Here is a 12,118-nt window from a genome sequence, read left to right on the forward strand (position 1 = left end):
GATTAGTACTGATATCAGAAACACCAGAGTATTAGGGTTTTCTTTTTATAACACTTTTATAATGTTTGATCTATTATGTGTTAATTGAAATAGAGTAGCTACATGTCCGAATTATATAACAACACATATGTAACTGTTTTTTAAACCATTAGATTGCGGTCTTTGTCTGAATGCCTGTGATTCAGCCGTAGGTCAGCAGAGGGCGAACTCAGGCATTGAAGAATCGTGTACTGTATATAAAAGGGAACTTCCTGTCTTTCATTCAGTGTGGTTTGGTTTGTCAGTCCGGTGGCAAATAAACCTCATTCATCTCTCTCCAGAATTCTGGTGTTATATGACATTTATTTCATATCACAGATCATTTTATTTAACACTTGTGTTTTCATCTGATTTCAGCCGATATTAAACACTTATTTCTTACAATACAATAGAATGTACCTCAATACCCTGTTTTTTTTAAGTAAGTACATAATTTACAGTATTTACCTTGGGGATCTGACAATTTTAACATCTTTTGCACTTACTTTCTTCGAACCCATGGTTGTAAAAGGCTAGCTAACCACTTACTAGTGAGACACGGGATGCTGGGTAGATGTTTTGTGTCTGAAGCTAGCCCGTAACTCGAGTTTTAGCTCTCAACTCAAAGCAAAAAATTGTTTACGAGACTGCTTTTATCCCAAAAAAAATCTTTGTAGTTGAGACACTCATAAATCAAGGTACCACAGTATACTGTAAAATAGGTAGGAAAGACAACGAGCCATTGATGTTCTTTTAAGAGATACAGCCGAATAAACATTCTGGAGTTCCTATCTTCAGGAACTTCTGCAACTACTTAATTCATAAATTCTTACAGTGAAACGTGCAGCCAGCTGAGGCAGGGTTAGCTAGTTTACATAGTTCTTTGGAAGGTCAGACCTTTCCTTGTCATGGGCAAGAGTCAAGTGTGTTTGTGTCATCCTAGGTCAAGTCAAGGGTACAAATGTAGTTCCAGTCTTTGGTTTAATATTTTGTTCTGGAGTAAAAGTTACAAATAAAAAACATGTCTCTTTCACTTTAAACTCTTTACTGTTGAGTCTCAAAAATAGCTTCTCCTCTTGCATACCTCACTGATGTGAAGAGTTGTCAAACTTGTGCCAGGCCAAGAATTTTAAGGCAGGTGTTTATGAAACAGGAGGAGGGATTCTCTTCGAACAATGAAAAGAATTGAAGTGTGTTGTGAAACAGCGGTCATCACCCTCTGGATAGCAGACTTGTAGCAGTTGCTACAATCCATTTCGATGGCTTTTGCCCCCAAAAAAACTCTTTTGATTACATTCCAAACAGCCAGTTTGGTTATCAAGGACTTTGGAACATTTTTGCCTCGTTTCCTGTTTAATTTGAGAGTTTATGAATGAAATATCTGCAGAGGACTGGGTACATGAAGTCTGATGGAGCGTAGAAAATCCAGGGCGTTCAGTTGAATCTCTTTGAAGAAGATTGACAGTAAATATGTCTTTCTCATTCCTCAAGAAAAGAAACCCTTTTGTTAAAGCGTTAATGATTCACAACTTCTTTTAATGAAGTGTCTATTAAGAAAGTAAGAAGTATCTGATGGCCCTCTACTGGAAGCTTCGCCATACATCTGGACTAGGTTAACCGATTTCAAGGCATGCTACCATCACCTGAATCCTATGGTTTAAATGTCATTTTAATAAAATACCAGAAACATAATTTTTGCTTGTTCTTTCCTTTCTCTCTTACCTGTTCTGAGTCATCATTCTATGGAGATAAATTAGTCACCAAAAATTTGAGCATGCAGAAAATTTACACACACATGGTCACCTTGCATGTGACTTTTAAGACTTTCTTGCTGCTGCAGAATCACTTGTAATGAATGCTGCGTTCAAGGCAGGTGAAAAGCTGGGACATCTGAGCCTTACCACATTTACTGGGTTATTGGAAGCAACTTGTTTCTGACTTAGTAGCTTAGTTTGTGGACCATAGATTTGAAATAAACTGCTCAAAAACTGTTAAAAAATACTGGCAAACAAGTTTTATCATTAGTTTTTGCTGGGGAACACTGGTAAATATATGTTTCTAGTAGTTTTTGTAGAAGAATAACCTAATAATTTTTAGTAGTTCACTTCAAGGGTACAGTCCACACAACCAGAAATATATACTTTTATGGTATTTTTTCCACAAGTTGACTATTTTAATTTAGTGGAATGCACACCTGAAATAAATATGTCCATTATCTGCAACCTATTATATCTGTGCATTAAAATAACTATAAATTAATATTTTATTCAGTGTTAAACCAATATATTTTAGCACAACATTTTTGTTCAAGGTTATATTACTGTCAGAACCTCATACCAGCCCATGCCTTAAACTGACTCCAGGGTGTTCAGTTCAACTTCAAATTTATTTCCACCACACATTTATAACACATTTATAATTAACAAGGTGGACTAAAATGCTTCACAGGTTAGTGGGAATCAATTCAGGTGACAGTGACAATTTAATAAATACAATAAAGCTACTTGTAAAAAAGAATGAATAAAAGAAAATAGTTTTTTCCCTAAAAAATTACCATGTAACATACTCCGTTTTGGGTCATTCTTAGGGAAACGATGGCAGGTTTGGTTTGTAACCTGATGATTGGTGAAGCCAATTTCTAACCGTGAAATTACTCTGTTGCTAATTTTAGTAGATGCTTTTGTACTTTGACAGGAATTGCACGAGGCAATGAACACAAAACTTTTTAATTGTTTTTATTTTATGTATGCTGGTGGGCAATCTTTTTTGGAAACACCCATAAAATGATGTTTATATGTGCTGTCCTTTCTTTTTTAAACCAGCCTGTGAACAATGCAGATTTCATCATTCCTGTGGAAATCGATGGAACAGTACATCAGGTAATGCTACTGTCATGTGTTTTCCTCGTCATTATAGTGACAGTTTCTGATGTTCGTATAAAATCACTGGTGCTGTCTGAATCTGAAGATCTCTGAGGATGAAGGCTCGGAGTCAGATGACATACCTTTGGGTCTGGGCCTGATTCAAGTAATCCAGGATAGGTTTTTTCAGACAAGCACAGCCTGTTCCGGATGACTTGGTTCAGGAACGCTGCCCTCAAACGCCAACACATCAAGAAGAAGAAAGGGGAGAAAAATAAATCACAATGAGACAAATGTTTTTAGTTTTGTAATTTATGCCACAATTCTTGAAATGCGTCGTCCGTTTAGCGTGCCTAAACGCATGCATGAATTAAATAGTACCTTGGCACTGTTTATGCTAACAAAAAATATTTCCCGAGGTGCGTACGACCTGCAGAAACATGTTGAGTTTAGGAAAAGCAGGTGAATGAACTGGGTTTAAAGATTCCTGTGTGTTCCAGGTGTATGTCCTGAAGCGGCCACATGTCGACGAGTTCCTGAAGAGGATGGGAGAGCTGTTCGAGTGTGTCCTGTTTACTGCCAGTTTAGCTAAGGTAATGGGAAGCTAATGAGCACAGAGAAGATAAGTCCACAACAAATGGTGACTTTACATTGTGATGGAAAGAGTCGTTGCACACAGTCCAGATTGTTTTTACTGTTTTGGCCATGGAAGACTGCTAAACATCTGAAGTTATGTCAAGCAGGAGCAGGAAATATTTCTAACTGATAAAAGACGATGCAACGCGCTTGTAAACGTGACTCTGTTTCGTAACTTTAAGTATTACAAGGAAGTAGTAATGTTTTTCTGTGTCAGGCTATAGACTGTGCTTTGCAACCTTTTTTTTCTTTAAGTTTAGATTGCAGGCAGTGAAAAAAACTCTTTAAGATCAGTGAAAAGGTTTGTCTTCAGGAAAGTAGCCTGTAGGCCCTGAGGTTTTTCTGTGTGGAGTTTGCATGTTCTCCTCATGCATGTGTGGGTTTTCTCTGGGTACACTGCTTTCCTCCCACAGACCAAAAACATTAAGTTGTCCTCAGGCCCAGGCTTTTCTTGCAAAAGAGATTTGTGAGCTCTGTGGGATTTGCCTGGTTAAAAAAAAGAAAACATCATGATAACTGATGACATGATGTGGAAGTTAAAGATATAAAAACTCTCAAACAACACAATGTATTAGTCATTTATTTAGCCAAAAAAATGTAAATGTAATGTAAATACTGAAACAGTGGGAAGAACCTTGTTCTGTAACCAGTCACATGAAGTAATCGTTTGTATAGTCCTGGAGTATTTTGGTCAAGCTCAAACTTTCATGATATGTTCAGAAATCTGTCCAAAATAACAGTAAAAGTCCCTAAGAATCTACATTGGGGCTTTTTGAGAAATTCAAGATGGTGTCCAATATGGCTGCCAACTTGATTTTATTTTGAAGCTTAAAACATCACAAAAATGTGAATAATTAGTCTAATGAAATCCTCAATTCTTTTGTTTTTCACTCATTTTGTAGTAAAGTTACGTTATGTAACTGAAATGAGCAGTCAGGCCCATTTCAAAGGACCAGAGCCTGTTGTAGGTACCTCAGTCTTTAGGACTGCCCTACAGGCCTGGATTAGGCGTCAACACTCAATCCACTGGAGGGAGCTGACAGACTGTAAACAGGCATGGGAACTGATAAATTGCCCAAATCCTATGTTTAGGAAAGCTCATCACCCTGACAAGGACAACTTTACCTACACTGGTTGGATTCCTAACTGGGCACAACCTGCTCAACCACCACAAAATGATGATGGACTCAATGACAGTGGTCCGTGTGATGCATGTGGCATTGAATTAGAGACTTCTTTGCACTACTTAGGCCACTGCTTGGCTCTGAATGGTCAAAGGAAAAGAACTCTTGGGGATCCCTAGAAGCTCAAAACACAGTTTCTAACTTTGTGTATTGAAGGTTTGATTAAAGCTCAGTGTCTTTTTGGGGAGAGGTATGGTCCCCATATGAGGCCCCCACTCACATGGGCTCTTTCCCCATCCCCATTCACCACACCAAACCACTCTTCTGTTTTCTGTCATTGTCCTGTCAGATGAAACCGTTTGCTCCTATGGCTGCTAAACGAGACCAAATCATCCCTTTACCACCGTGCTTGATGACTAGGGTTGGGTATTGAAAGGTTTTATTTCGATACCGGTGCTAAATCAATACTTTCAAAACAGTACCGGTTCCTAAACGGTATTTAAATGGGTACTTTAAAAATAAATAAATAAAACACACACAGTCACACAGAGGTTTATGAAGCAATGATTATTTCTGAGGCAAACTCAAACTTGAAACTGACCAACATGTTAACTTAAAACTAGAAAACATAAATAAATAAATAAATTCATGATTTATTTTATCTAGTGCTAAATATTCAGTTTTTATTTGTATATTAATCAGATTAATATATATTTTTTACATAAAATAAAATGACTGTTTTAATATCCTAGCATTTTTGATGCAAAAACAGCAACAGGCCTGAATAAAACTGTCAGAGCAACTCAGAGAAAAAGGAGACACCCACATACATCTTGCTATCTTTGTGAGGACTTCACACACAAACGCAGCGCTCATAGTCTGCCTCAGTCTGCACCCGTTTTTTTACACCGGGCAAAAAATGTATTTAAACCAGCTGAAGTTAAGTTTAGAGCACAGTTTGAAATGTACACTGAAGAAAACCTGCATCACGACTTTCATACTGCGGTCAGAACAAACGTGATCTGAGCAGCGTCTGCCTGCTGCACGGCGGCAGCTCTAACGTAACTGCGAGAAAGGACCGAGAGCTTTTTATTTTAATCCAGCTGGGAGAGCAATACAGGTGTTCTTCTATACCTCCTGTGAGCAGTTCCAGCATTTTTAAAAAGAAAAACAACTTGGACACGCTAATTACAGTGCGGTTTGAAACTGAAAGTAAAAAACATGACGTTCGCTGCGCTCCCGTTCGAAGTGAAACTTAACACACAGCTGTTCTCTCTACCACACATAGTCCGACACAGCGGACAGAAACAGCTAAATTAAACAGTTAAAACACATTAAAAGTTCATAACTCACCACTATTGTTGTTGGCACTCTGTGGAGATTGTGTGCTGAGGCTGTCACTGTTAACAGTGAACACCAGGGGGCACAATTTAACAGCTTTCTTTGAGGCACTGAAATAAAGCACCGAAAAGAGAGTTGTGTTTCGGTCTGTGTACTACCGTTGATCTTCGCCCCGGTGCCATACTGGAACCGAGTTTCGGTACCCAATCCTATTGATGACTGAAATGAGGCGTTAGAACTTCAGCTGTTCTACTGTGTTACTGGTGAACATCTGCACTTTTGGCTTGTTTTGTTGTTTTGTCAGGTGTGTCGTAATACAAAAGAATTCCTAATCCTTGTGTTAAGTTTGTTTTTTCTTTGTGTCAGTACGCAGACCCTGTCTCTGATCTTCTGGACAAGTGGGGAGCGTTTCGCTGCCGCCTCTTCAGGGAGTCTTGCGTCTTCCACCGAGGCAATTATGTCAAGGACCTGAGTCGCCTTGGTCGCGATCTCAACAAAGTCATCATTGTGGACAATTCGCCTGCTTCCTACATCTTCCACCCCGACAACGCAGTGAGTGTTGGCGATCAAAAAGAAAGGACTGTTACTGTTGGTGTGGTCGCTGACTTTTCCTTTCTTTTTTTTTTTCCTTTAAGGTGCCTGTGGCCTCATGGTTTGACGACATGTCTGACACGGAGCTGCTGGACCTCATACCGTTCTTCGAGAGGCTGAGCAAAGTGGATAACGTCTACACAGTCCTCAAGCAACACGGGCCCGCGAGCTAACGCCACTCGACCCCCTCCCCCCATCACCTCAGCTCCAAGCAAATCGGCGTTCAGCAATAAAAGACGACAAAATGGGAAAAAAAAGCACACACACCAGTGAGGCTTCCAGTTCCAGCTCTCACTGCTTCACAGGGGCCAGAGCCCTCACCCTCTCAGCATCAAATCAACCCTTTATTCGGGCGTCCTCAGTGACTTTGACCTCATGGTCAAACTCATACGAGTGAATGGATGAAAGGATGAATGTTTCGAAGACATTTTTTGCGGAGGTCAGTAGCCATGGACCCTCACCTATGGACACAGCTCGGGAAGTGGATTTCTTTATGTTCCGGTCCTGGAAACAGATTTTGGAAAAGGTTTACGTGCGAAACACGCTCGATGAGTCTTTGAAACGACATCTCTGTGCTGCGGATTCTTTGACTTTTAAATTAGTTTTTTTGTCCACTTAATTATGCCCTTGTTTTGTCAGGTGGCACACTATTTGTCTGGATTCAGAAGCACTTGATCCTTAAATGTCATTTCAGAGTTTTTGTTTTTTTAAATCACAACAGTGTTATTGAAAAGTAATTCTTAAGAATACATAAATTACAGCTAGGGCTGTAATCTAGAGTTATGAAAAATTTGGAAATAATTGGAGAGCACTTTACATGTTCGATGTGTAGTCTATAGTGCAAAGACCCTTTTGCAAGACAACATAATTACATATTTCGTGTATTTTCTTTGCCCTCGATCCACCAGGATTGGGTTAGAGAGGCCAAGCCTTCCCCAAACCCTGACACTAATTTGCTCATAATAACCCATGAAAAAGTAGCTTTTAGATCTTGGTTTTTAGGGGCAATTTAAAGCTAGAATGCAACATATTTGCACTTTCCTATCAACAAATGTTCAGCTGACACCAGAGTTTAGAGGACCATGACTGTCTTCCAAAATAAAAGACAGAAACAAACAAACAAACAAAAGGAATCAGTCACTGTTAATGGTGCTTTAAAAGCTGGTAGCATCACAAGTGTGGGATTTGTTCCTCGCTTTCTTAGCTACGCACAAATCTTGAATCTTTTACTGCGTTTGAGAGATTCGCGTTTCAGCGATAGATGGAAAGCTCTTTGGCTTTTTCCATTTATTATTATTTTTCCTCCCTAAGCGGTACTCATAGGTTGGAAACAGGTTTTGTTCAAATTGTTATCCTCGAGTAAATTACGGCTCCGTTCAGTCCAGATTTAAGAGTAAAATTCGCCTGCAAACATTATTGACAAACAGCTCTTTGATACGTTTTGCTGTACTTCTGTATTTTTTTGAGAATCTTATTTTTTCATTTTTTTTACAGAAACGATGTCATTTTTAGCGCAGCTGCAGTGACATTTAAAAGATCTGAAATAAAATGGGTAAATATTGATATTTGAATATTGCGACACCTTCACCTTCTGCAGTTGGATTTTAAGTCAGATATATTTCTCATGCAGTTTGCGATTTATTAAAAAAAAATTTGCAATATCAGTGTTCACTGAATTGACATATTGATACGTATTTGATACATTGTGTAGACTTTATGTTTAAATTTTTTTTCAATATCAAAACAAATGACTTTCTGACACTGAAAACTAGCAGGATTCCACACCTTTTGGCCAAAGGCATTCTGGGAAATGTAGGAAATAACACACATTAAAAATGTGTGAAATGGTTCAAAGCTGGACTCATTTTAGGTTTTATTTTATTTTGCAATTGCATCTTAATTTTTTTAGTTCTCCTCACGATAAAGTTAAAATGTAGTGAGATAAAAGCAACGAGGCTTAACAGCCTTTTTTTTTTTTAAATCTTTCTTATTTGCGATACGACAAGTCTTGTGTTGACACTGATGAATGAAAGAGGGTGGGTTTGACCATGAGCCTGGCCTGCAGGCTTTCGACAAAGACTATTGAATCCACCCACTTAAGAGCTGTTGCCTTATTTTTCTATATGGTAAAACAAATTCTTGTCAATCAAATTAGTCTTTCATTGTCAAATAATAATGTTTTTTATCCTTTTTTTTTTTTTTTTTACCAAGAAAGGGCCTCTTATAAAATATTTATAGTATAATTTTCAATCTGAAAATCTGAAATGATATTCTTGCTGTTTTTGTGCAAGAGCTCATATTAGTCGGTAGGATCCAAACCACCAGCAAATAAAACATGCTTCATGTAAAGCCATCAACCTGTCTTGGTTAGGTTTGATGTTTTAAATTTATTGGCAGAAGAAAAGTATTTATAGGAATGTTGTTTTGTCATCTGATTACATTTATAACTAGTATTGTGTCACTGTGTGGGCCCCATTTGCTGATACTGTACTTCTTACACATTAATAGATTTGTATATGTTGTTTTGCACAGTAATAAAGCAAACAAATTTCTTTAATATATGGAATATTCATTTTACTGTATTCATGATTCTATAACTGTAACCTATTTTTTCTGGCTTTTGTTTTATCATACCAAATGATGTATGTATGTATGTAATAATGCCATTTTTCTTCTCCCCATAAATGCTAAATGACAGTCCTAGCTGCAGTTTTGTGTGCACATCTTTTGAAATTTGGTTTTCATTAACTTAAGATAATGCACATTTGCATCGTCAGGCATCACTAAAATCTAGTAATATTGTTCAGCAGAAATAAATGAGAAAAAATAAAGTCGTAACCTCCCAGGTAGGCTACACACCTGACCCAAACCTTAACCTCACCAGGCTGTGTGTACTAGGGAAATGGTCAATAATTGTACCCATCATGGTTAGGGGTGTAAGAAAATATCTACACTGAAATATCGTGATATTTCATTTCCCGATACTGTATCGATATTCTAAAGCCCTGTATCGATTTTTTATTAAGGTTTAAAATGTTAACTTTCCTGCCAGCTGTTCATTTTTATGTTGTCGTTCAGCCTCTGACCACTAGTTGGCAGCAGTGAGCCAGGCTGGCTCACTGCTGCCAACTAGTGGTCAGAGGCTGAACGACAACATAAAAATGAACGGCTAGTTGGCAGCAGTGAGCCAGCCATTTGGCTCCTCTACCTCTTGAGGTAGAGGCTATTGTTAAGTGTTGGGTGACCATTTTGTAAATTAATATTAAAAACTAAAAGCTGCAAAAAATATATTTTCAAACTGTTTATTGGCAAAATTTAGTCTAATAATTGAAAACATGGATGAAATAAGAAATATGAAACAAATAAAATAAAACACATACAAAGCAGAACACAGCTAAATGTATCAAAAGTATGTCTGTGTAATATTAGAATTTTCTGAGACAATGAATTTTGGTTTTGCATTTGTTCCCCCTGTAAGAGGTTTTTATTTAATAGAATTTTCGGACAAAAAAATCACAATATATCGCCTTGCTTATAGTATCGCAATATATCGGGATATATCGTATCGTGACCACTCTGTCATATGTATCGTATCGCCAAATTCTTGCCAATACACAGCCCTAATCATGGTGCAAAAACCTGTACACACACACATGCGCGCACATAGTGAAACAACCATATTTATATTTTATCTTTACCCAGATCGGAGTCTGAAAAACTTGTTTTGTTAACTGTGTGGAGATGAAAACAAGATATGGACGGTTTCTCGCTCTTAAGTCCATCTTGTTAATTTAACAGTTGGCGTCTAGTCTGTGAGCAGATCATTTCAGCAGCATGAGGAAGCTTACGGGTATGGAGGAGGGGAGCGTTCCAAAACTAAGACCAGACTTTTCAGAAGATCGGTGGCATGCACTGGAAGAATATGGGCAAAAGGACTGATTGACCATGGAGTGATTCCAGTCAGGTTGTCCAAGGCATTCATTGTTGCCTCTCMACTTGGCCTTCACTCAGTTGAAGAGGAAGTGTTGATGTCATCATTTACAAGGTATTTGTCTGACAGCGAGCGAATTACCATTGAAAAGGCCCTCGATGGTGTACTGGACGAGGATGACAAAGAAAATCTGTTGGATTTGTTTTCACGGGTGGGTGCTCACAGCATTCCATCTCAGGAAAATGTAAAACCAGCAATCAAACTCATGGCTCATAAAGCCATATTACAAGAACCAAAGTATATAACAGACTGCTTTTCCAAAACTCTAAAAGATGTGACATTAAATCTGCCAAACACAACCAATATCCTGCATTTATATGAGTCCAAAAAAGCAACAAACAAAAAAGTTGTTGACATGCTGCAAACAGATCTGCCCCTGTCAATGAAGGAGCAAACAACACTGAATTACTTGCAGAGATACATTAAGAATGCAAATCAGCGCAAGCTGGAAAAATCCTTGTGATTTTGCACAGGGTCTTTGTTTTCTGCACAGAGGGAATTAAGGTAACTTTTAATGCTGAAACAGGTTTTGGTAGAAGACCTATAGCACACACGTGGAGCAATTATTGATGTGCCCTACACTTACAGCTCCTACCCTGAGTTTCGAGCAGTTTGACAGATCTTGGCTAGCAACTTCATGTTAATGGACATTATTTAAGCTTGTACATATACAAGCTATTTTGACAGCTTCAATAAAAAAACACCATTTTATTCCAGCCTTTACTGTGATCATGAACCAAGTTCACAATACGCCGTGATGATTTCACAGCTGTATTTCCTTTTTTAAAAGTTGCATGTCCTTAAGATGTATTTAGCATCTGTTTGAGGTTTAGGCAACTGCTTTAGCAAATTTTATCTTTAAAGGTCAAGAAATGACTGATTTATAATTCATTTTGTATGTATTTTGGAAAATTTGTGCTTTGGTATTACCGGTGATATTAGCTTCACTAGCCAAGATTTAAAATCAGTAAATCGACCTTGCAGATCTGTCATACTCAATAAAGAAATTGGTATCTATTCCATTATATGTCAAAGTTGTTACTCTTGTATACTACATTATAAGAGTCTAAATTTAGGCTGCATGTAAATATAGTTGTAGCTTTTAAATAAAGTGTGTAATCAGTTTCTTAAGTTCAAAACTTTATTTTTGAATTAGTTTTACCTTCATTGTCAGCACAAATAGCAAGGCAACACAGGGATTTGAACCCCGTCCCATACATGGGAGTACCAACTACCATTGCCTTTTGCTTTTTTGTAAAGCAAAACTTGCATAANAATTTTGTATTTATCATTTCCAAATATTTGAAGTGTAATTTCAATAAATGCTGTCTTAATGCAAGAAACGAAACCTCGGCTGTGATTTTTGGTATCTTAAATCTTTATAAATTTTTAGCAATTTCAATTTTCACAATTTTCTGATGATGTCATCAGTGACGTCATCAGTCACATCAGTTACATCATCATTTTGTTTCTTAGCTGTTCTTCAGCTAGAGTTATCAGCAAGAGGAACTCACACCAGCATTTTCACCAGAAATGCAAATTCTCTAGTTAAATAT

General features: G+C 37.7%; 1 protein-coding gene across 1 annotated transcript in view; it reads left to right on the forward strand.

Annotated features, from left to right (window-relative positions):
• The window catches only part of LOC106526191 (carboxy-terminal domain RNA polymerase II polypeptide A small phosphatase 1), a 35,340-nt gene extending 26,066 nt beyond the window's left edge, over nucleotides 1-9,274 (forward strand). The window contains exons 4-7 of the mRNA XM_014020713.1: nucleotides 2,841-2,897; nucleotides 3,380-3,472; nucleotides 6,347-6,532; nucleotides 6,616-9,274. Of these exons, the coding sequence (XP_013876167.1) occupies nucleotides 2,841-2,897; nucleotides 3,380-3,472; nucleotides 6,347-6,532; nucleotides 6,616-6,744 (465 nt within the window). The 3' untranslated portion in view covers nucleotides 6,745-9,274. The remainder of the gene's footprint in view (nucleotides 1-2,840; nucleotides 2,898-3,379; nucleotides 3,473-6,346; nucleotides 6,533-6,615) is intronic.
• The last annotated feature ends 2,844 nt before the right edge of the window (nucleotides 9,275-12,118 follow it).

This window comes from Austrofundulus limnaeus, unplaced genomic scaffold (assembly GCF_001266775.1).
Source record: "Austrofundulus limnaeus strain Quisiro unplaced genomic scaffold, Austrofundulus_limnaeus-1.0 Scaffold264, whole genome shotgun sequence".
NCBI classification, from domain to species: Eukaryota; Metazoa; Chordata; class Actinopteri; order Cyprinodontiformes; family Rivulidae; genus Austrofundulus; species Austrofundulus limnaeus.